The 26,264-nt window shown below is 38.8% G+C and overlaps 1 protein-coding gene across 2 annotated transcripts in view; it reads left to right on the top strand.

The window, feature by feature from the left end:
• The first annotated feature begins 409 nt into the window (after positions 1-409).
• CPNE8 (copine 8) overlaps positions 410-26,264 on the top strand; it is a 108,739-nt gene continuing 82,884 nt past the window's right edge. For both annotated transcript variants that reach the window (XM_017811583.1, XM_017811582.1), the window contains exons 1-3: positions 410-576; positions 14,092-14,132; positions 20,747-20,793. In XM_017811583.1, the coding sequence (XP_017667072.1) occupies positions 437-576; positions 14,092-14,132; positions 20,747-20,793 (228 nt within the window). In that variant the 5' untranslated portion in view covers positions 410-436. The remainder of the gene's footprint in view (positions 577-14,091; positions 14,133-20,746; positions 20,794-26,264) is intronic.

The following is a 26,264-nucleotide window of genomic DNA, read 5'->3' as shown; positions in this document are numbered from 1 at the left end:
ACGGGACGGGACGGGACGGGACGGGAGTTTCCGTACAGAGGCCAAAGGAGAAGAGACGAGGGAGTCGCAGAAGCGAAATCGCTCGGCACACCTCCCCTGGCTCTGCCTCCACCGGGGTCCTTCCCCGCCCCGCACCCTTTGGTGCAGGTTTTCCCCCCGGGGGGCTTCGCTCCGTGCCCGAGCTTCGGCCGTCGGGCTCCCCGCGCCCGGCGCGGTCACGCGCGGCTCCCGCTCGCGGTGACGTCACCGCCCCTCTCCCGCTCCGCCGCTCCCGCTGGCGGCCGCAGCCCGCGGGTGCGGGGCGGTGCGGGGCGCTGCGGGCCGGGGCTCCGCGCTCACGGGGCTCCGCGACGCGGGCGGCGGCGCCGCGCTGTGGAGGCCGCTTGGCGCCGCCTCTTCTCTCCGTCCCTCCTTCCCGCCCGCGCCGCGCTGCCCCATGTTCGGGCTGGAGAAGCCGGCGGGGCAGCAGAAGCCGGGCAGGAGTGGTGGGCTGCCGAAGATGGCGTCCGTGGGGGATTTTAACGTGCTCAGCTCCAGCATCCCGGCCACCAAGGTGGAGCTCTCCGTGTCCTGCAGGTACGGCGGCGGCTCGCTCGCCCCGCGGCGTCGGAGGGGGCGGACGGGCGGGCGAGCAGGTGCCCGCGGTGCGCCGGGCAGGGCGCCCCTCGCCCCGGCGGTGTTAGCGGAGCGGGGAGGAGAAGGGGCAGCGCGGGACGCCCTCCGCACGCCCGGCGCTGTGCGAGGCGCTTTCCCTCTTGCCCTGCCGAGCTGTCAGCGCAGCCTCGGGCAGAACCTGGGAGCAGCCCGGGGCCGGCTGCCAGCCCGCTGCAGTCCGCTGTCCCTCACCGGGCGTGCCCGCCGCAGGGAGCTGCCGGCGGACCCCGGGGCGAAGCGCCCGCTCCCGCAGCGATTTCGGGCTCTGCCGAGACGGGCAGCAGCTGCTGCCGCCCCGCATCCCGCCCGCGCCGCTGCCGGCACGGGGGAGCGGGAGTGGCGGCGAGGAGCGCGCAGAGCGCGTTCTCCGGCAGGTATTTTAACTTCTGGAGCTGTCCCAAGTGCCGCGGTGGGGACGGAGAACTCCCGTCCGGAGAAATCCTGTCGTAAGTTCTTCGAGGTGCTCTTGCAAAACTGTTACGGAAGCGGGCGTGTTCTGTTGCTTCGTCACATTTTATCGTAACGCTGGTGCCGAGAAATTACGAAAATGCCACCCCGTAACGCCAAATCTAGTATACGCGGGTTTGTTCCTCGACATTTGTTTACTGGTATTTCAGAAATCGTGCTTTCTCCCACAGAGCGCAGAGAATTTCCTATTAGAGGTCTAAAAATAATTTTATCTATGGGCTTTTATATTTGTATCTTCGTTCACATTCGCAACTTCTCAAGTATTCCCTAGTAATTGCAGGGCGGCGGTTCCTTTCACCAGCAGAATTGGCAGTTTCTAGCGGAAAATTTGAACTGTTAGTGTTGTTTGCTGCTGGGAAATGAGACAAAGTTTCCGCTACAGTCCGTTGCATCGTTTCCTAATGTAGCTGTCCGAGAGTTGCTGCTGTTAGCAGTACTTCTACTAGGACAGAACAGCAGCGCTCTAAACTTGAATTGTCAGACCACTCCCTCTCTTTCCATAGTAAATAAAGTATGATTTGATGTTTAATCAAGGGTGCGTTTCAAAAGAAGGCTGAAGCAATGAGAAATAGAGTAAGATTGAATTTCTAATACTGAAACAGTCACTAGGCTGTCATATGAACAGCCTGATGTACTTACTGCTTGTCTCTGCAAAGTTCACGGGCGCCAACCCTGGTCCAGTGAAAGGTGTGCCACTATGTGTAAAAGCAATCCAGGACCTTTAGTGTTACTTTTAGCTTCTTCAAATAACCTGTCACACTTACAGATGTCAGAACTCTTATGCTGGCTTTGATCTAGTTCCCTTATTCTGGGTGTACCTTTCATTCCAGGTATTCTTTTTATATACCTGCAGTGTTTTACAGTGATTTGAGAATCCATCAGGTAGTTACAAAGAAATGTAGTTATAGGACATAGTCAATCAATTCTGACTTTACTTGTAACTAATTTCAGTGTATAGTTTACACTGTTAATTTCTCTGTAGATATCATCAAAATACGTCTGTTTTGTTAAAACTGCCTTTTTTTTTTTTTCTTGTTTAAGAAATAGAGTCTCCCTGATATGTCTTGATGTCAAGGGTAGGAGGATGGGAATTTCCATGGTGATTCCTTCCTTCTCTATGTGCTGTATGACAGCTTTTGATTACAAAATTGTGCTTCAAAACGGAGTGTAAAAAGAATGACATTGGGGCACAGATTACTGATTAGCACATGTTTGTGATTCATCTGTAAAGACATTCACTGGCTAAAGCTTGTGAAATGTAGTGTTAAATTAAATTGTGAAAGACTGCAAGAGCAAACTGCAAAGTTCAGAGAATGCTGAAAATTCTTTAATAATTAGCAGTTGTGTATTCCTAAATACCTGGAGAGAAGTGCTTTTATAACAGTTTGGGTCATGACATTTCTTTTCCTTGATAACCAAAGAGCTGTAGAACCAATTTGGTCACAAATTAACATCAACAATTATTAGCTGATAACTATTACTTCTTCTTAGATTTTTCTTCTTTTTTTTTTTTTCTTGTTTTCATTATAGGAGATGAGGGAAGTTCTTCTGGTTTGTATAGGTGGTGTAACTTGGTGGTCGATGAAGCACTGCAGGCTGTTTGTGCCACAAAATAAACTTGGGACTCTGGGCAATGTTCTTTCATGTCTTCTTCTTCCTGTATGTCTTATTCATAAGGGTAGAGCTTCTATTCACTTAGCTTTTAATTCTGTGTAGTCTGTCAGCGCTTCCCGAGTTAATCTGCCCTGCATGCTCATGCTGCCAATGTTATCAAAGTAGCCAGGTTCAGTACTATGCAAATGGAATTGCACTACTTCTTATTCTGCAAGCCAGCCTGGTTTAGCTTCAGGGGAACATCAGGTAGCCTTTAGGAAATATGCATCTCATGGGATGAAAAATTGTCTATCAAAACTGTAAAATCCAGGAAATTTTTTAATATCAGGTCATATTCTTTCTGGGATTTTGTTATGACTAAAAGCTTTTGATGTCATTCCCATAGCTTATTGAACACCAGCATTGGCTGTAATTTTACAAATGCTAGAAAAAGCAAGAAATTAATTTAATTCTAGCTATTACTGCTCAGTGCCTAGCAAATAAAAAGTTCACAATTCTTTTCCGACTCTGTAAGATGTAGTTTATCAGGAATTTGTAGTCTTTGGCTCAAGAGCCAGATCTAATATGGCAGAAAAACTTCCATGTATCATCCCAGAGGATTATCTGGTGTTGGAAGTAGTCCACTATTGTCTGGATCAATTGTTCTAGTAGCCATCTCCTTCTGTGCCCTGTTGCTCCCTTTGTTGTATGCCCTGAAGGACATCCGTGGTCTGATGAAAATCTTACTGTCACCTGCCATGTGATCTTTATTAGTTTCAACCTGGCATAATTTTGCACAATTATCATGTGGTGAAGGACCAAGACCTTTTCCCTCCAGTCAGTATGGAAGAGAGGATATAGGCTCTTTTTCTTCATTATTGTTTTCCAGCCCAAAGATTCCTCTTCCTCTAGAGGGGTGTTTTCACTGCATACTGATTCTGGGCCTGTGCCTAGACTTGAATCTTCTCTTACTGGCTGTGTGTGTAAGTTTGTGCTCCTATGTGAGTTTCAGGTAAGCTTGAGGCCATGTACCTGTCATCCTGTTTTCCCTCTGGTGATGTTCTTCACCGATTCCAGTCTAGTTAAATCTTGGAAAAACTTCATATTCCGTTCCTATCTTCCCTAGTGTGAGTGCAGTTACTATGTGTTGACTGAACCAGTGCATTTAGTGCTGAGAACACAAGTAGATGGTGGATATCACGTATCACGATGTTTGTGCTGTGTGTGAACTTAAAGTTCAGTGAAGTTCAGTGGGCTCAAGTTTTTTAATTTTTTGTTATGATTTATATAATGATGATTTCTTCTCATCATGGTTACTGTGTGGACCAACCTAGTTTTTTCTTGTAGTACCTGATTAAGCCACAGCCATTCTGAAACCTTATGTTTGAAAAAAGGCGAAGTTTTAATTTACATATTAATGTTTATTTACTTACTGAATGAGAAGTTATGAATCAATTATTTTCTTGAGAGCAATTTTTTTAATATCTATAGGAAAGTGAAGCTGAGTTTTATAATATTATGACTTCTAGTAGTGTATCAGAGATGACGTGGTTATCGGAAAGATGGTAACAGTGTCATAAAATATTGACACAGTACAGGGTCACTTTGCTAATTCAGAAGTTTGCTACCACTCTGAAAGGCTTTATGCTCAGTCAGGCGGTGTGTCTGTATTGTTCTGGTTTATACTGGATAGGGTCTACACTGTATCCCCACACTAGGCATAATGTGCATAAAGGCACCATAAACTTCTTATCATGGTTAATTCAACAGAAATACAGTTGGTTGTCCATGCCTGTTTTGGATCAATTCTATGCTGCTTCACAGTTTGTACAGAAATCTAACATGAATGAATGAGCTGAATGGAATTAAGCAACCCTTATTCTCAGTAATTAAGAGAATTTAATTTCAAGTTTCTTGCACAGAGGAATAAAGCATACTACTTCAGAATTTTTACTTTTCCTTTTCTTTGGCAGTCTGAAAGTTTTAACCAGCCACTTCCTAGTGGTTGCAGTACCTAAAAGTATGTTTAATTTTATCTTTGTTTGTCCTGGGCATTGATTTCTGGCAAGATCATATCTCTCCAGCCAGGATACTTACCTTCTGCTTTTTTTTCTGAAATATTAATAGTTCATTGAAAGTCCCTGTCACAGAAAGACACAATGATTAAAAAAAAAGATAAAATCATAACAATCATAACAAATTATTGAACTTGTAGCTCTGTATGGTAGAAAATACAGAATATAAAATTAATCCTGATTATAAGCCTGTTTTTGATTTTCCTGCTTTCTTTGTGTACGTGCTTCCAGATTGGATTAAAAGTCCATGGAGTGGTTATGTGTGACTGGCAACAGAAGGTTGATCTTACATATTTTTTCTTTGAAATGAAACTGCCTAGACAACCAGCTTGCTTCAGCTGAGAAAAATTACTGTATCGTGAGAAAAAAATATAAATGGGTGACATTGTCCTTCAAAATAGTCATGGAGATACACTTCTGATAGACTCCATGGTTTGGTTTTCACCTGTGTGTCTATATTGTTTGAAATTTAAGCATGAAGCCATGTGACTTCTAGAATTTAAGGCAGATCTTTTGCCCTGTAAATTCAGTCTTGGGATTGTTGGGGCAGGCTGTTATGACCTGACCCTGAGATGGGGTAACTGAGGTTCTTGTTAGTAGATCCCTTGGGGCAGATTAGAGTGAAAAGACACTGAATTACCAGTGGCAGGTAATTCATATATGGCAGGTTTATTTTAGAACAAATTGGTTGCAATGGAAAGGAGGTATGTAGTCATTTTGGTTATTATCTAGAGAAATATAACAATATAAAAGTATAAAAATATCGCTTAAGAAAATATATAAGGAAAATAAAAAAAAAAGGTGGATGAAAAAAGAAAAAAGAATAGATAGTGGAGAAGAAAGGTATCACCACCTGTGGATCCAGCAATGATACTTGATGATCACAATTTTGATGTCCCTCGGTTGAGGTGATGGGCGCAGTCTTGATCTGTTGGGGGTGGAGAAGCCCTTGAAACCAACAGTTCAGTGGGGTAATATATGTTCAGGTTCAGGTGGGAAAGTCCAGGTACCTCTCCTGGGGAGAGAGTTTTACAAAGTCTGACGCAAGGCTGTGAATCATGCACAGTCCTCTGGTGGAAGGCCCCAGAAATGAGTCTGGGGGTGATTTGGGGTCTTCGATGGTTTCTGACACCATCTAAGACATGACCACTGTTTTTCATGCCTGCATAGTTGAGCCAGTTGTACTTTATCAGAAGGGATGAATACCTTCAGACTTATATGTGAATGTCCCAATACCTCCCGGCGGGAATTTTACAGCTGAGCCTTATCAGGAGGGAGGACATTGGCTTGACTAAAAGCGTTATCCCACCTGCAGGATCTGCTACTTACCGGCCCTTTGGCCTTTTCCCTTATCTGGCTCAAAAACAATCTTGTCACTAAACAAAGGTGTGTTTGTGTGGTTGTCCTCTGGTGGTGGGAATACACCCCCTCTGCACCTCGGCTGTTATGCAGACCAGAGGTTGCACCACCACACACACAAAAGCTCTCCTTCTCCCCTTTGACAGGGGGTGCAAACCTGGCCTCAGCAAAGCACCCTGCTGCTTTTGCAAATCTAATTGTTAGAGTCATTAACCTTTAACATTCCAATCTTTCACACAGGCCCCAGGTTTCACACTAACTGTGCAAGTCTCAGGACTTGTCAGGTTTTGTCTAAACTTGTCTTTGTCTACAAGGAGCTTTGTTTGGTTTTGCTTAGCTGCAAACCCAAACCCAGTGGATTTTTTCTAGCAACTGAGTGGCTACTCCTTAGTTTCACTTGGCTTGTCCTTGTGTAATTGTGTGGCATAACCATGTTTCTTTATACAGATAGTAGTAGCAAGTAATTATTCTGTGTGTAATGGTGTATTTGTGACTCTCGTAGAATGATATAATACAGAGGACCGTTGTCATGGTGTGATAGCAAAGGCCTTGCAAGTGGGGACACATTATGCTGGGTGTGGAAGCAGAGGGTGAAAAGAGGGGGGTTGGGATGCCTCCCTACTGGGGACCCCAGTGCGGTAAAGAGGTCACCAGTGGTTATTAAGGAAGTGAAGACTGGGAACTGGACAAATCCAAAAGAGCTGAAAGAGCAAGTCTCAAGCAGATGAGACTGCATACACTGTATAGACTGCATAGAGTGTACAGTAAATGTGGATGTGAAATGGAGTTGCAGGTGGATGAAGTAAGAACATGTTAGCTCATATGGGAGTCCTCAGAGCAGGGAGGAAGAAGCCATGAACATCATTCTCCTTCTGAGACCATCTGCTCTGCCCCTGCCACCACTGTAAACTTCATGCTTCTCCCTGGACAGGATGTGGGACACTGATGGGTGGCTTACTGTAACACCCTCCCGCAGCTGAAGCCAACAGTCTTAGGCTTCAGAAGGGATAAAGGGAAGCCTGGCAGCAGGAAATGGACCAGATACGAGCAAGTGTGCAGTGAGTTTAAGTGTATTTTTATGAAGATTTTCCGTGGTAGCATTATTTTCATCATTTTCCTTCCTTCTCTGTCCATCTGAGCAGTCCTGCAATAACACCAACAGTCCTGCAATAACAGAGAAAGGATGAATATTACATTGATGGTATATATTTTGATTCAAAGAAACGTGTGAATAATCTGAAAAGCACTTTTATTATGGCCAGGGAATGCAAAGGGGCAGATGTTTTCCCCAGTGCACTCCACTGAGCAAAGAAATACCATAGCTTTTTATACAGTTTGAAAGTAGCAAGTTTAAAATTATCTATACACACACTCTTTTTGCAGTCTTCCTTATCTAAATAGACACTTAGTTTTACCTCCTATTTCTACTATTATGGAGTAGTTACATAAAGTTTTAGCATTTCAAACAGTTTCAGGTTCCCCACCCCTCTCTATGTGCTAAAAAGCCTTCCCTATTCTCTAAGCTATTTTATCTTAATTGCCCACAGTTTGGGGAGAAACTTTTAAGCAGTTTTACATTTTGCAAAGTCACACTTACATAGCTAAATTAACATAGCTAAATTTTATTTCATTTTCTATTTCATTTGCTTTGTAAGTTATTTCTTTGATGTATACCTTTTAAAGAATTGTTTCAGAAAAACTGTGCAAAACCAATCTGTATGTATAAAAACATAGAAATCATTAATGCAACACTGTATTAACAATACAGTCCTAAAAAAAAATCTGAACTCAAATGAAGCAGCATATCTATGGATTTGGATGGTCTGGATGAAAGTAACTGGAAAGGACTGGTGAGTTGACACTAGATTGAGTAGCTGTTTTGACACTGGCAGTCCTTAGGGCTATCCCCCAGGATACATCACCACTAGCTCAGAGCCAGAGACTGTTTACCTGCCAAGACTTAGCAACATAAATATGGATGGTTCATTCTGTTGGTTTCAAATAATAATTTGGTTGGTACTGAAGCAGCAGAGTTCCACCAGTTTGTGATATTCCTAAATGGACTTTTATTATTTAAACAGGAATAGCTCAAGATTGTGTTTAGGTCTGCTTCATCTGAAAAGTGTATTTTCAAAATCCACTACTTCTTGTCTGTTTCAACAGAATTCCTGCAAAACCGTTGCTATGTTAAGGTGAATAAACTTGGCAATTCTTTTTGTTTTGTTTGGTTTTTTTTTAAACACCAGGAGTAGTCATCAGTTGAGGTTTCATCCTAAAATTGTTTGCATACGTCTAGCCAGAGAAAGCTTTCTGTGGGTTGTCATAAAACTCATGGAGGAACTGCTAGTCTAACCCTTCTTATTGCTTCTCCCTTTTTTTTTTCCCTTACGGCTTCTGAATCAATATGTTTAACTTGACAATGAAAGTTAGTGGGAGGCTGAAAATCATTTCTTTGTCTTCTTTGAACAAGAAGAGTGAATTACTTCTCCAAGTGTTATGAAGAGGTATTGTGGATGTTTTCTTAAGGTTGTATATCAGAGATGTTTGTTTTCTTTCTGGTACTTCTAGTGCCCCAAAGAATGGAGACAATCTGAACAGAAAGACAGAGGTCATCCTAATTGCCTCTTATTAAGTAGGGCCACTGTTTTCTCACCTGTGAGCCTATTCTAAGAGAACTGGTTATTTTGACGAGAAGGTAAAATTCCGAGAAGTTGTCTGGTCTATTTTTAAGTCCAGGGTGTTTTGAATCTAGAGCTCTGGAGGTTAATAGCTCGCTTTATACTCTGACAGAATACAAAAGCAGAGAATAAATAGCTGGGGAAGGGTGACTACTTAAACTGGCACTACAGCTGAAAGTTGTTTGTGAAATTACTCTGCAGGAAGTCAAGTGGGCTCTTCACTCAAGTGAAGATCTCTTTGGATCATGTGTCTTCTTACCTTGACCCCGGCAAGTTCAGTAATATCAGTTAGAACTAAGGGGCAGTGACTACTAGGTTAATGTTACAATCAGTAGTACAATGGCTACTATTCTGCACAGTAAAAAGTGAGGAGACGCTTCTTTTTTTTTTTTTTTCAGGATCTTCCTTGAAAAAGGGGCATGGGCCCTTTATTGAGTAAGGGAAACAGAAATGCATTTATTTAATGAACTAAGCACTATTTCTTTTCCCATGGATTGATAAAAGTATGAGAGAAGTACTATATACTCATATGAGAATAAAACACATTGAAAATGTATATTTTCTAAAAATTAAAAATAACTTTGCACAGGTAACTAACTTCTGTGTTTGCAGACTGCTGAGTGCTTTATTTCCCAACCTAAGAATTTTTGCGTGCACTTAGATGTAGTCTAAAGATGAAGAGAAACATGAAACTGTAACGCGCAGAGAGATTCTGACAAATTAATTTGAAGTAAACCATGTATTTATCATTAAGGATTTCAGAGCTGTTGAAAGCAATGTATAAATAAGTATTTTTCCAGTCAACACAGATTTTTTTTTTTTTACACTAGAGAAGCAGATTTTAAGCTACTTAGTTCTGTATTACTGTGCGAGATTTCTGTCATTTCTGAAGGGGGAATTGGATTTACTTTTGCTTAGCAGTTGGGTTAAATTAAAACAAAAAACTTACAGAGAGGGAAGTTCAGATATTGATCATTAAAATGAAGTAAAATTTGAAGTAAAGTATATGTGAACAAGATGAGTAAATGCTACTTTCTAGTGTACGTCTAACAACATACGTATAACACATAGAGTACATGAGATCATGTGAAGCAACATAGACCGTGATGATGTCTGGTTAACTGCCACTGCTAACTGGATCAGTCAGTCTTGAAGTACATGATTTATACGTATAGTTGTTTAGATTAACATAGTACAGGTCACTTGGCATTTGGAAACATTTATTTACCGGGAGGGTGGTCGAACACTGGAACAGACTTCATAGAGATGTGATCGATGTCTGTGTTGAAGAGGCATTTGGACAGGGCTGTTAACAACACATTTCAGCTTTTGGTCAGCCCTGAGTTGCTCAGGCAGTTGGACTGGATGATCGTTATAGTTTCCTTCTAAGTGAAACACTCTGTTCTAAAAAACTTTCTGAAGCACTGGACAGAAACTGTTATTTTGATAGGTTTTTATTACATTCATGAGACTGTGTGAGCAATATGACTCTGTGAAGCATAGCTAAATATGTTTTAACTTATCTTATTTACTGATTACCTTTTTTCTTTCCCCCCTCCGGGGATATTGCTCTCATTATACAGAAAAAAAATTATCACAGCATTTCTAGTCTGTCTTGTGCTTTCCACTTTAGACCAAGTAGGTGTTATTGCCATGGCTCCTATTAATTTTTTCCCCTTAGTCATCCATGCTGTTGCAACTATTTTGGTTGCACTCCAGAATGGGCAGGTGTAGAATGAATTCCTTCAGGATCTGTGCTGATAGAATAATGCTTTCTGCACAGATATTCCGATACATTTCTTTGCTGTGGGTGTTTGATGTGCATGTTTCTCCAGATAAAAACATGTGTCTTCCCCCCCCCTTGTAATTGATAGCAATTCCTTTTCTTTTTGCATTATTTATCTTAAAGGTTTAATGGATGTAGGAAAAAAAAGTATTCACCATGTTTAGTCAAAATGCAAGTCTGTTTCTCTTGATACTTTGATTAGGAAAAAGAAGAAGTTGTTTTAGATATTTCTGGTTTCTGAGTGTATGAGCTTTCCTGAAACAAAACAGTGTACTTCTAAAGAGAATGCTTTTCTCAGGGAAAATGGAAAAAATACACTCTATTGCTCAGCCTATGCAGAAAGTGCCATTGAAAATTAAGAGTATGTAGACTACTACAGCTCTAGAAGTATATCTGATCTTCTTTCTTATTTTGCTGTTACCATTTCTTGTGAGTTTAGATTGTCCTGTGCTTATGTACCATGCAGTTTTTGCATATTTAAAGGAGCACTTTGACTGTTATCCCCTTAAAATGAAAATGCACAAATGAAATTGAGCAGCCTCTTGAGTTGTTCGGTGATTTAGTGGACAAATCAGACTTTTTTTTTTTTTTTTTTTTTTTTTTTTTTTTTTTTTTTTTTGTTTTTTTTTTTTTTTTTTTTTTTTTTTTTAGTTTTTTCCCCGTTGGCACTGATCTTTTAAGTTCCTTTTGAAATTGGCTGCACTGCTTCAGCAGCTTGCTAAGTTCTTATGTTACTATTTTGGTTGGCTATTAATGTTTTGGATGATCAGGCATGTCTGCAAACTTTGCTGAAGACATTGTTTATTTATGGGAAAATGTGTGAAGGGTTGAATTGAGGATATTGCAAGCTGTATTAGTTCAAACCTGTGAACTGATGACACTGACCTGAATTACATTAAACTTTGGTATCTCTACCCTTGCAATCCTCTCAAGGATACTGTTTATGTAGAAATGTTCTTAATTCAAGAAGTACTTAATAGCAGCTAAGGGTTGAAGACCAGAAACATTCTCAGAAATATTACAGATTCTTACCTTGTTTTTCTGCTGTTCCCATGATGGCTGCTTTTTGCAACTGCTGGAATAAAAGTATCAGGATAGACTGAGCTTTACAGTACCAGACCAGTCTTTATGTTAGTATGTCCATTGGAAAACAGAGGGAAAAAACTTAAAAAGGAACACAATAAGAGTAGGAAATATCTAAAGAACTCAAAGTGCCTTATCTTCTTATAAGAATGATTAAGATGACTTAATTTTAATTTGCGTTGGCAAACACTTAACATACCAATTATTGAGTCACTGCATAGTCATTATGCAGAGGAATTAAAATTGTTTGGAATTCCAGTGGTGAATATGAGAGGCCTATCTCAAACCCTAATGTACTATTTCTTTCATATAACTCTAATTTTGATGTTTTATAGCAATTCATTTTCAGATAATCCAATTCTATTTACCATTTATTAATGGTGTATCTAGATAGATACATAGAGGCATAGGAGGCAATTTTCATTTTGGATTGGTAATTCTGATATTGCAGAACTTCCTGTACTGTCCTTTAAAGCAGTTTGTAGTGATTTTTGTCAAATCACTGATTTGAATTTGCTGATTTTCCTGGGTTTGTTAATATTTTAATTTATATTTGCACATTTTTGGTTAAGGTAGAATACAGTTTCTCTTAGTATAATTGTTTGCATATATGAAAATCACACTTCTAAATAGATCAGAGAAGTTCTGAAGAATGAGTGCATGCAGAATTCAGGTTCATTCACAAGTAATAATTTTAATGCTAGTGCTACTTTGGCTAAATTAAATAAAACAGATCCATCCAATGTTCATTTAAAGCTATCTTTTGTTCATACTGCTTGTTCTGAAATGTGAACTTGGCAATACCTGACTTTGTAATACAGTATCTTTTCCTTGTTGAAGTCTGAGTGGACCACTTGCAACACCTATATTGAACAAAATATTAATACACCTTTCGGTGCTGTTCAGTAGCACAAAAATAATGTGATTTAGATCTGAATGAGAGTAATAAATGGTGACCTTTGAAGAGGCTCTACTAATTATTAAAGATAATAAGTTGTAAGCGATGTAAACTGGTTATTTAATCCTTCCTCTTGCTCTGGGGTACAAGCAAAGAACTTAGTAGAAATTGTAGCTACCTTACATGTTCTTGAAGACAGTGGAGATTTCCCATCATATCTGGCCAGCTTTAACAGTGAAAGGCAGTAAAACAGTGGAACAAAGTTCAACTTCTGTGCCTGCGGTACAGAAGATTCAATTTAGGATTAAACGTGTTCCTATGTGCTCTGTCTACATCAAGGTCAGTTTCAATTTGCAACAGTGTTTTTCTCATAGATGTAGTCTAAATACTTCTGATTATTTCTGCTTTTGCTGAGCTCCAGAGGCTCCATGTCTGTCTTAGATTGCAAGAAATTGGAGTGTCCAAAACACTATTGCTTGACTTGAGTGTTTACCAATATTATGAAAACCAGACAATTAGTCTAAAGTGGCATTTTTGTTCGTATATTCCAGTTTGCCTTTTTCCCAAAGGTAAAAAACTCCTTACTTGCATTCAGTTTGTGGTCAACTGTGATGTCTAGAACCATTTTTGACAGAACTGCTATATATCCACTACATGTAGCTATGCTGCACTTTGCTGTTAAGTTTAATACCTAACTACCTTGCTAAGTTTAATAGCTCTTTCTTATCACTATTCAATAGCATCCTGGTTTCAGAACATTTTTCTAGTCTGTCAAGATATTTTTTTAAGTTTAATTATTCTAAATTTTTATTTTTTGAATGATGAAATGTTGGTAACTATTCTAAGACTGGTTTTCTGTTCAGTCCTGATTCTTTAGACTTACTGTTAATTTGAGTCTGCTTATCTGTGTATGATTCTCAGTTGGCTGAAGTGTGGCTACAGTGTTGGGACTGCATTGCATAACAAAGAAATTAATTCTTACTACTTATTCCTAGGTATTCTGTAGGTAATTAGAAAATTCCTAGTTTTGTTGTGTCCCATGTCTGCTTTAGTTCTCATCCATGACAGATTCTTACAGATATTTCCTGGTGGCTCTGAAATCTCACAGCCATTATTTTAAGTATAGTCTAAAGTTTTTGGGTTCAACTAGCAAGTTAATCTCTGATACATATTTGTGATTTAAAGGTGTTTTTGTTCTTGATGTTCATCTTATATGTAATTGTGCTTGTGGTTGCTTTTCACTTCTTGGTATTGGAGTACATGGTGTTGGAGTAAATGAGCCACATTTTGCTCAAGTCCAAAATGCATAATAAAATGAAATGTAAGAAGATTCAGGTGTTAGTGCTGACTGACTTTGAGTAAGTCTTGCATATTAGGAGAGCAGAAAACTAAGCTGACTCTTAATTAAAACTGTTAAAAATATATATACATTGGTATCTGATTTACATATTTCAGAATTTTTAATACATAAGATTATTTTTGTCTTTTTTTTTGTAGAAATCTTTTGGACAGAGATACGTTTTCTAAATCTGATCCAAGTAAGTATATAGCATTTTATCATTTCTTCTCATTATGTGTTGCAAATGTGCAAAAAACTGGATTAAAAATTAGATGGGTGATTTTCTTCAACATCAGTTAGGTGCACATTGTCTTTGAGTAATTAAGTTACACTTAAATAAGTTACACATCATTTATGTGAACTGGAATTTTAAAGATTGCATTTAATATTGCTTTCCTGAGCTAAATAGTCCCTTATTTAGCAGCCAACCTAAAGTTTCATAAAATTAATAAATGCAGGAAAGTTGAGTCGTTCTTTCTTTTTTTAGTATCTATTGTTCCAGATCTTTTTCAAAGCTATTAAGCAAAATTCTAAATAAACAAGAAGTACTTGTTGCTGCTAGTACATAGTGTTACAACCCGCCCCAGGAAAAGGGGAGGGGGGTAACTCAGGTTTTTATCAATAATTCCTTTGGGGTGGATTAAAGTGAAACGGACACTAAATAATTGATGTCTGAAAACAAAGTTTATTTTAACAATTTTGTATCAACAAGTATGCTAGCGTTTTGGGTGTTGTCATAAAACAATGCAACATAGAGATAACTTTGGGGGGAGGAGAAACTGTTTAGGAGAGAGGAAAAACAGGATGAGAGTAAGGGAAAAGAGAAGCTGAGAGTGCAAAAGAAATGGATATGGTCACTGCCCACTGGATCCAGTGATGCTTGAGAGTGATGGTCTTGATTCGCAGGCAGTGGGGGAGAAGGAGAACCCCCAAAATCCCAAAGTCACCAGTCAGTTTATATACCCTCAGCATGCTTTTGCACCCCCCTGGGATGAGGAGTTGTTTGCCTTTTTAGGGCTTAGCACTGGAGGGAGGGATTGGCCCAATTGCCCACCTGAGGTATCTTGCCTTTTTAGGTCTTAGCACTGCCCATCTGAGGTATCTTCTTGCCTTTTTAGGGCTTAGCCCATCTGAGGTATCTTCTTACCTTTTTAGGGCTTAGCACTGGAGGGATGGGCCCAACTACCCATCTGAGGTATCTCCTTGCCTTTTTAGGGCAAAAGTCAAAGCCTGCAAACTCCTGGAATGCATAAATCATTAACCATTTCAGTCTCTGACACATAGTGTCCACTAACCTTAGAATCAAATGCTGAAAAATGAAATTAAGTTAATTCATCTGTGGGAAACACAGCCTTTCCTGATCAAGAGTGGTATGATGATTTATGAATTAATGTTTTCAGATTTTTAAGATAGTGACACATGCTTTCCCCATAAGCTGTGTTGAAATGTGACCAAAAGGTTTCCTGCCTATGAAAAAATCTGTGACTGTCTTCCTATACTGGACACTTTCTAAAACTTCTATCAAGGAAATGAGACCACAAAAAATTTCCTTTTTTTTCTGATAGTGTTTAATCAAAGTACTTCTGTAGTGTTAATAGGCTGGTCCTTAGATTATGGTGTCTTGTGTCATGTTGTCTCCCCTACGACTCTCCATTTGCTATTATCTGTAAGTTAATTTTCTTTTTTTAAGCCTGAGCTTTTCTTCCTTAGTTTACCATGTATTGTGCTTACTGGCACTGGAAATAACCCAGGACACATATACTTCTATCAAGTGTCTGGACATGCAACCATGTCCTGATGGGATATACTTGAATATTGAGTCATGTGACAGTGTGACTCCATTTGAGTACTTCTGTGAGAGTATGTGTTTACATTCTTTAACAAAAATTTATTGAGAGATACTCCACAATACCTTTTTGATGGGAAAAGCTTCTGCTTCCTGGGGAAGAGCTTCAGGAAGTTAGGACTACCTTTGACATTTCTAATCTATAAAACTTTCTTTTTTTTAAGAGGAGGCATAGGCACTACCATGCCTCTGGTGTAGGGAGATCATGCAGAAGCAGAATTGAGTGTTTTGCGTATTACTAAAAATTTTTAATTGGCTAAAAAAGACCCTGTTGTGTAGGTTAAGTTGTTTTGAAGAGTGCTCAGTGACCTATTGCCCTGACTGATTTCAGAGGTCTCTTACGTTGAATCAAGATGCCTTTGAACAGAAGTGATAAGGTGTCTAGTTTTTAAGCTCAAATATTATTAAGGGCAAGTGCTTCAAGTTCTTATCAGACAGGGAACTGTATTAGGCATAAACTGCAGGGTTTGAGTAGCAGGGGACTGCAATGTGACCTGTGTTGAGAAGGCCGTGAACCACCCTGTGACTGTCACAGCTGGCTTCAGTCAGCTCTGAAAACCATGTGAGTAGCGGTTGCCTGCCAGAACTTCTACCAGCCAGGGGAGCACACAGTGCCCCCTGCTCAAACATATTTTAGTAAAAAAGGGTCAGCAGTTAGAGACACAGCTGTTGAAGATATTGCCAGAGCTGCACTTCTGAAGACACACTGCTGGAGATGCATTCTTGGAAAGAGGCGCTCCATGCAAAAGGCAGTACATCTCTGTAGCCTGTACACAACCCAAGCCAGAGCAGGTGAGCAAACCCAGATGATTGTGGCTAGTGGGTGACCCATGCTGGGGAAGGGACACAAGGAGACAAAGTGGCAGAAAAACCTAGAGAAATCTGAATATCTATCTTTAAAATATTTCTGAGAAGTAAACTAGTGATATTTTTTTTAATGGATTCAGAGTATATGGAAATATTTTTAAAGTATCATCACATTGCTTATCCATGCTGTTCTTGTCTAGAGTTGGAAGTAAGGCAGGATAACTTTCCTCGATGTCTCTTTGCTCGAACAAAGCCCATTCTTAGGCTGCTCTGTATATACAGTAACTTCATCCTGTAGCTAAAAAGGTGTCAAACCCAGCATCCGGCCACTTTCACAAGATCTACTTTTAGAGCCACTGAGTGTGCAACTGTTAGATCTCATATGAGATAGAACCATGTAGAGTCACTCTGCATGTTGAGGTCTCATTGGATTTGCTTAGGCCAATTCTAGTATGCTTTTCATACTCTCACACAGTTATCTAAGGATCATACTGATAGTGAAAATCCCACTTTATCTTCTTGGTCTTTTTCTCAGCGGGACACACATGAATATAGCTGACTTCCATATCAACATAAACAACCCTCTCCTGAAATTAGAAAGGGAAGTCTGATTTCTGTGGTTTCTTCGGAGCTTTACTCAACCTTTTTTTGATACTGTAATTGCTGCTCAGTATTTATTCCAGTTCTGACCACTTCCCTGCAATCTAGAATATTCATGCCAAGAGGAATCTGTCACTTTGCCTCCCTAGAGGCAAGTTACAGAAATAACTGTAGAGTAGAGATGTTAGATATAGATGGGACAGACTTGGATAGCCCTTGTCCAGGAAGTATTTTAAACAATACTGAAGCCTCTTACTGACAGTTCTTTCTGCTCAGTGAAGTCAAAACAAGTAATATATACTGATTTATTGTAGCATTTGGACCATTCGGCTCTTCCAGTTTGGAGAGTGTTTTTTCTAGGAATATTTTTGAAAAAAACCTATGGGGGTGGTTTTTTTATTACTTTCTTGTAGAGAATTGAGGTAAAGTAGTGCTTCCCTGATGAGGCAGGGATAAGACCTGCAAAGGAGATACAGATTAATGATTTTGGCATATTTCTTCTGTCTAATGACAGTTAGGCAGAATTGTTTTCTTCCCATGCTCTGGTTAGCCAAGCTGAGCCCCTGTGTAGCTGTGGTGGCAGCGCTGTAGTCAGGATGGAATGTCCTCTTTGGGAACCCTGTGATGCCTGAGTCTAGTCATAAGAAGGATCTGATATGAAAGACTGAAGACATAAAAACTCTTCCTCCAGGGGACCTCCCCTTGGAAGACAGTGACAATGAGAAGAATCTTGTGGCAGCTGGGACAAAAAAACCTTAGGGAAGCTCTGCCTAGAAGGTATAGAAGCTGGTCAGTGAAGAGTAATGGTGAGCCCTGCTAAAACTAGTACCATAAAAAGATTGTGGCAGCATGGGAAAAAGATCAACTTTATTGTAGATAAGTCTTCCTTGAAATGGGATAGATGTTTTATTATGTTTGCGAAAACTGAGATGGGCGGTGTGGATGTAACAGTTGTTGCTCACAGCTGTTCTTTTTTTTGGCTTCACAAACTGGGGAGATAAAGTAGTGCCAGAAGATTTCTTTTTTTTTATTTCATGGTAGTGGATATTTTACAGTTGCGTTGTTTCTTTCTTCTCAGTATTAAATCTCTAATTTTTTAATATTTTTGTTCTTACAGCAATGCACTGGTTTTACTTAGTTTACTGTATTAACACTGATACACAGGGCAGGATGCAATACAAAAAATAAAGCAGCTAATCAGTAGTGAAAAATACTTATGTTTAAGAAAGATCTGAATCATACAAGTATCTGAATAATGAAAGTGCATATTATCTGTAAATAGTGGCCTTTCCTCTTCTGTTTTATTCTCAACTGGGATTATAGGTATGAGAAATTTCTAACTGAAAATTTAGTTGTAAGCCCTTGGCAAAATGGATAAAATTCACAATTCTCTCTGCTTTTGCAGTTGGTAAGACATTTGCATTCTTGGAAACCACTGCTGAAAATTGGAAAATATTCATTATTGCAGAACTGGTAACATTAGTTTAAAAAAATGTTTCCACTGGGGAAAGTGAAAGGAATGTTTGTGAGAACCTACATGTTAGCAGTAGGGGTGTGTCCAGAGAATATTTTTTTCTTTTTTATTTTCTTCTTCTCCCAGTGTTGCCTTGACACAGGTCTTACTAGATTGGGCTGTGAAGATGGTGAAGGGTCTAGAGGAGAAGCCATATGAGGAGTGACTGAGGTCACTTGGTCTGTTCAGCCTGAAGGAGACTGAGGGGAGACCTCACTGCATTCTGCAGCATCCTCAGGAGGGGAAGATGTGGTGCAGACACCGATCTCTTCTCTGTGATGACCAGTGACAGGACCAAAGGGAACAGCCTGAGGTTTTGTTAGGGAAGGTTTAGGTTGAATATTAGGAAAAGGTTCTTCACCCGGAGAGTGGGCACTGGAACAGGCTCCCCAGGGAAGTGGTCACAGCACCAAGCCTGACAGAGTTCAAAAAGCATTTGGACAACACTCTCAGGCACATGGTGTGACTCTTGGGACTGTCCTGTGTAGGGCCAGGAGTTGAACTTTGATCTCTGTGGGTCCCTTCCAGATCAGGATATTCTATGATTCTACAATTCTAGATGTAAAGGTTAGTCAGAATTTCAGTAACCTTCAGAACTTCCTGTAGCTGATTTCACAGCTTCCATTTCATTGTTTTCTCACATTTTCCCATTTCACTTCATTTGTCATGTAATGTACTTCAGCAGTCTACTCCACAGTGCGCTGTAAAAATAGTCTTTTTGGTTTGGGTTCAGTCTACCATAAGCAGTAACCAAAGCTGAGCACATGATTGCCAAGGGTTTATTTAGAGTAAATGGAGAAAGACAGACATCTCCAGAGAATATTTTTTTTTAATGTAAAAGCTTTTTTCATCTACAAGACATTTAAAAAAAAAAGTGTTAACTTTTAACTTCTATGTGAGCTAAAATATTGAAATTGCATTTTTCTGTTCCTCCTCTTATTTGCTACTGCCTAAGGGGATTTTTTTTTTTTAGTGCAGACCAAATACTTTTCAAGTAAGAAGAAAATGTAGTTTGAAGCTTGACTTCATTTCTACCTTGGTCTGTTGATGATTCTCACTTCATTGCGAACAAAACCAGACCTCTACCTTTGTTGTTCAAGGCTACAACCTAAACCAGTATTATTTTTAACTTTCTTTTAAAAAAATAATGATTGGCACAGGAAAATAATTTGTCGAGGAAAAAAAGCGTTCAAATATCTGTATTTCCATTGTTTAGAAAGGGGTTGTAGAAGAGTTTCAGGTAAAAATTTGGTTATGGTAGATAGTTGCAACTAGATCAAGACTGTAGAAATTAAAGTTTATAGTGCTCCTTTAGTGCAAATGATCTGTACTTATAATAGTGTTTAAAAGACCTGTACCTGTCACCAGTCCCCTGTGATGAAAACTGCAGATAAATTTGTAGTGGGTGCTGTACTGGAAATACAGGTGAGTGACACCTGTGGGATTGTTCTGCTTGGTCTTTCAAAAACAGCTTAGGTCAAAAGCTCAATTGATTCAATTTTTTATTAGGTTTTAGTTTAAAAAAATAAAGTATGTATATGCAAGATACTTTTATATAAATAATTTGAAGCAGAACTAAGGAAGAAAACCTGAGAAGTAATTTATTTTCCTTTTTCAACTTCTATTTCCCCTGTCTCTTTTTTCAATTGAGTCCTCATTTGTTTTTAATTTAATGCTCTTCTCTCTTGAAGGAAGCATATTTTAGGGTAATTATGCATTAGATTATCTAGAATTGCCTGACCATCCACACTTAAAGAAGACCTGCTTTTATCCAGTTTTACTGCTGAAGATTGTCAAGTGCTTTGCTGGGGGTCAACCATAAGTGCTGCCTCCCATTTTAGAACCACTGCCATTTATTAGCTCATTTCTTCAACAGCTAGACCATATTGTCTCCAATCTGGTTAGACATACTTAAAACTGAGGGAAAACATATTTGATTTTCCTAGTTACTAATTTCAACAGCACGAGAGACTACAGAATTAGTTCACTTAATTTGAGGATATGTTAAAATCTGAAAATGACCAAACTTCTTTTTTTCTTTTCACAGTCTGTGTTTTGTACACACAAGCAATTGGAAACAAAGAATGGAGAGAGGTAAGATACGTATCCATAGATCTATAAACTTTTTGAGTATACTTAAGGCTGTTGTTTTGTCCTAGCAGAAGAGGGCATGTCATAGCCTCTTGAATTCCATGCTAAGCAATGTGAGTCCTATGGGAGTCCTGTGTACCAGCAAACACTTAAAATATAGTCCCGTTAATCTCAATTTCCATATCTGTGTCACATATTTCCATCAAAAGGGAAAACAAAATTAGAGAAAATACATGAGTTTCCCATTTCACAGTCTCCTTGAGATAAATTAAATCAGACTTAGCTATCAATCTGGATAAAGTTTGTGGATATCAAAAGAGGAAGACACTCAAACAGTACAAAATCTATGGAAGGACTCAATTGTGGTGGTGGTCAGTGCCAATAAAACTAACCTGTAGTTGTGGTAAAGATCTGCTTTTTCTGTGTAGTGTTTCAGAGAAGTTACATGCTGCTGAATAGAATAAATGTCAGGCAACAAAGAAGAGAGAATGTTATGCATTGCTTGGACTATGTCTTCTTAACCTATCAGTGTAAACATTGGAGAGACAGGTCTTAAGATACTAAATCAAGTACCTCTGAATTGGATATCTGCAGCAGATCAACATGGAACTCTCTCCCGGTACTTAGTCATCTAATTTTTCTCCTTTAATTTATTCTTTGAAAGAGTTGACAGCATTGGGGGAAGGGTAGTCATCTTTCTACTGATAAAATGCACTATTTACCTGCTTTACGGAGAGGATTGCTGGAACCGTTCTTCATTACAGGTGGATTGCTGTGTGGCTCTGTGTTTTTAGAGCCAAGAGTGGAATATGCTATCTTACTGTTTTTCCCTGTAAAAGAGGGTAGGTCTGATATTGTTGTTTTCAGAACTGATATTTTATGTGATTATATTGTAAAAATTCCAGTGAGAGGTGGCCAGGGACACAGCAAACAGACCTCTTCTTTTATGTTTGGTGTCCTTGCCAGTTGACCAGAGAAATATATTTTCTGCTTTGCTGAAACATGGTGGATGTTTTGTCAAGAAGAGGGAATTGAAATTGTCTTGTGCTTGGGGGAAGAGCTCATTTAACTGTTTAATACGTGAAACATTCTACCTATTTTACTTGTAGTTTTAAGTTAAATTGCTGCTCTCTGTTGTTCTTAACTTGAGACTAGGCATCCTCTCAGTATATGTATTGGATTATACTCCTCTGATGATTTGTGTGAAGAAATGTCAGTTTAGGAATTCTACATGGGAATTCACTGATCTTAATTAAATTGGCAAATGTAGTGGGCATACACAGAGTTCTAAATGTTTGGACAGGAAACTCTGAAAACAGAGGAGTCTTCAGACATTCAGATGTCTGGGTGGCTTGGTGAGTTTGGTAGTCAAGCCTAGATCACTAAAGCACTCAGGTCCTCTTCTGGTCCAGGGTTAAGAGGATTTTGTCAGAATTTTGGCTTTTATTATTGTCTAAGGTGCATCTGTAACTCTGAGGAATTTTCTTACTTGTCTTGTGTAACTGTTAAAATAAGTAGTTACCATTTTTAATATTATAATTGTCTTGATGGTAAAATTGTAATATTGTCACCTTACCTAGAAAATGTTTCATGTGCTTGTTTTGAGGTGATTGAAAAGATTCTGTCTGCTTTTGATTTTAACAGATGCAGGTTTGTAATGTGTGTCACCACCTTACAGCTTTCTGTTGTCTGCTGCAGTTTTATCTCCTTGACCAATGCAAACCCACCTGAACAGAGCAGCATGCAGTGCTATTTGTTGTATTGCATCTTTGAACTTTTAGATAGTATCTTGACTGCATGATGCATTTTGGCATGTGGTTATGGTATATCATATGCCAGTTTAGGAACTACAGGCATTGAAACAGACTTTTGACATTGCAGTTGCTAGAAAATCTTACTTTTTTTTTTTTCTTTTAAACCATAATTATCTCTGTCTAGTCTATCAGGAAGGTCCAGGTATAAGTATTTACAATTCAGTTGACTTTTTATAGTTAGTGGAAACAGATAACATCCTGAGGTCAGTTCATCAGACCTAATTTAGATGTCTGCATTAGATTAGATGAATCATTCTTTAGAAATGCCTCCGAGTGATGATCAAAAGCCTACACTTTTGACTATATCACATGTAAAGTTGAGTTAGTAGAATCCATTCCTAGTAGCGGTTATGACAGTCAAAATTGAAAGGTTGGCATTATAGAGGGACTGAGTCAAGGTTGCATTTTATATGTTGTGGTGTATTGTATTTATACCAGTGGTAAAAAATAAATAAGGTGGTAGGTAGAAGATTAGTAGATACATGTATTAGATGGGTAATCCTGTATCTTTATTTTTGTGCTTTTTCTGCCTGCAATGATGAATGCTCAAATTCTGGCTATGAGTTCATTTTGTTGCATTTGAAAACTCATTTAATACTTTGCTAGCTTGTAGAGGGGGAATTCACCTGGAACTGTTTGGAGAATACAAAACTGAGACAAATAATAAGCTCCTGATGATATGTATAGACATTAAAGAATGATGTTAAGTCATGGCAACATACTTCATGTTGTTTCTGTTTTATGTCTTTTTATGCATAGTTTTCTTCCTTCTTTTGCCTAATTACTTTATTTTGAACACTGTAGAAAATGCTTGGGGATCATGAATACAACAAATCATTTCATAATCGTCATAATTTTCCTGGCACTCTGTTCTAGCAGTGTGCTTTTTTTTCCCTTCAGCTAAGCTATGCAGGTGGATCCAATACAATAGTTAAATCAAACCCTTCATTTAATGAAGGGTAGATGTTTTCTGGGAACTGACTCCTGTTTATCTGTGGCACAAATTCCAGTGTTTTAACCTGGTATTATTATTGCACACCAAAATCCTCAGCAGAAAATTAAAGTGTTTTGTTCTCAATGTAGTAGGGTGTTGTTTTTTAAAAAAAATTCTCTTTTCACTTACAGTGCAGTCATTAGGTATTTCAATTAGTATAATAGGTAACAAACACATCATCAGAATCTGAGGTTTGGTTTTCAAATTTTATTTCCCCTTACTTTTTGAGGACACATTTGAAATATGACTAAGTATAAGTTACTGTTACCTACAGAAACCTTCTTGAGAGGAAGAGGAGGAGCAGGCACTGATCTCTTCTCTGTGGTGAGCAGTGACAAGACCCAAGGGAACGGCCTGAAGTTGTGTCAGGGGAGGTTTAGGTTGGATATCAGAAAAAGGTCCTTCACCTGGAGGATGGTTGGACACTGGAACAGACTCCCCAGGGAAGTGGTCACAGCACCAAGCCTGACAGAGTTCAAGAACTGTTTGGATGATACTCTCAGGCACATGGTGTGACTCTTGAGGATGGTCCTGTGCAGGGCCAGGAGCTGGACTCGATGATCTCTGTGGGTCCCTTCCAACTCACCATATTCTGTGCTTTTGTGAAATAATATATTGAAAGAATCTGAATTTCTTCATTTTGAAGAGCACGTTAGTCCTGAAAACAAGAGGGAGCACTTAAAAGGTGAATGTTAAGTAAATAATAGACACTGTAAAATAATCAACTGCCGTTTTACTGGCAGTGTCCAACAATGGTAAGTGTTAATGTATTGCCTATGGAGCGATGCTCTGAACCTCTGGTCCATCTACTGTAAGAGTGCATTGGATGCAAATTAAATTTCTATACCTGTTGGAAATCTGTTTTCTCACTGGTCCTTGTCATAGAATCATAGGATTATTAGGGTTGGAAAACACCTCCAAGATCGTTGAGTCTAATTTATAACCCAGCACTGCCAAGTTCACCACTAATCTATTTCCCCAAGTGCCGCATTTTGAACACTTTCAGGTGTTTCCATTCCTTTCTGAGCAGCCTGTTCCAATGCCTGACCACCCTTTCAATGAAAAAAAATTTCCTAATATCCTAAATTCTATGATAATCTGACTCATTTCGTTCAAAATAGATGCTTCCTCATGTGTGTAGTGGTTGAACATTTCACTGCAGCATCCAGCAATTTGATTACCACTTGAACCATAATAAAACATGCTTTTGAATCTCCTCTGTAGATTTGGAAGGCTATCTAATGAAAGTAACAAAGGATTGGGATTTAGATTTTTGGGGTTTTAGAGTACTGTTGAAGTTTCATTGGAACAACAGCTTGTATCTTCTTTAGCAGACAAACATGTCTAGGAATAGGCAAACATAAATAGGAATGTAGTTTGAACAGATTAGTAGAACAATTTTCAATACAAGGAAGCAACAGAAGAAGCCTATACTGTCCCAGTTCAAAAGAAAACAAATTTTGCTGTTGTATGATATTCAGTTCACTGGAAAGCTTTCTCTGGCAGATTTCTTGAAAGAACCAGCTGTCTGATGGAATTAAGACAGTTGGAATTAAAGAACATTATCTTTTCAAGGGAGTCCTGTTTTCTTTCAAACAAAACAGCGGAAAAAAGCCAAAGCACAATAAAAAGAGTTATCTTTTCTAGTTTTTATATACTTATGGTTGTACGGCCATCACTTAAAAAGCATTACATCATATGTTCATGCAGTGTACAGTTTTCATATGAGTGCCTGCATGCATGTTAGAGGAATGTCGTGGGTTTTCTGGCAATTAGTATGATTTTATGTATTAAAAACATTATTCTTCCTTTAGGACAAAACCACAGTAGAACATGTTATGACTATGCTTTTTTTTAGTGTGGGGTTGGCAGTTGTGAAATCCTTGCTTCCTTGGAGTCTCTGTAATTCTGATTATTTGAGACTATTAATCATTGTTATTAACAGGCTCATTTTATTGGTACTGCATTTCCTTTGCCACTATTTAAGTTTTTTAGTTGTTTTGTTCACATATAGTAAGGCTAGATTACAAACTCTGAGGATTATCTGTTGTTGAGCATTTGTATCCGTTTTGTTCAGTGATTTCAATAGAAAGTGTTACCTGGAGCTTCCTAAAGAATTTTAAAAAGAATTAAGAACCTAGTGATCATTTAAAGCGTTTTTCAGTTCTTTAGTTTCCTAGAATTGTAACAGAATACTTGGTTCTGACTTTTCACCTTTCAAAAAAGATGTTTTAAAAACAAAAGACCAGAGATAAAACCAATGAATTATTAAAAGATTAAATAATGTATACTACACTGAAAAACTTAGGCTCAAATTATTTTCCTAATGAAAGACTGAACTAAGGATAATTGTCATCAACTATAATTATCAATACTAAGAACATAAATTTCATAATGCAAAACATTTCCGCCTAAGTTACAGAAAGGTTCAAAAGATATTAAAATGAAGATTATGATTTTCCATTAACTTCACATCCTCTTAGGCTGGATCACTAGATTGAGATGCTCTAAAATTAAAATGACTAAATAAATTTTAAAAATCCCTGTCTACTAGGAGAGCTTGCAAATATGAGATGACAAAGACCCTTCATCTCAGGAAATCTAGAATAAAGTTCTGTTCTTGATTTTCTTTTTTGAACATTTTTTTTCCTTTAAATAGTTACATT

This window comes from Lepidothrix coronata, unplaced genomic scaffold (assembly GCF_001604755.1).
Source record: "Lepidothrix coronata isolate B3197 unplaced genomic scaffold, Lepidothrix_coronata-1.0 Scaffold32, whole genome shotgun sequence".
NCBI classification, from domain to species: Eukaryota; Metazoa; Chordata; class Aves; order Passeriformes; family Pipridae; genus Lepidothrix; species Lepidothrix coronata.
This window is presented reverse-complemented; position numbering and strand designations above follow the sequence as displayed.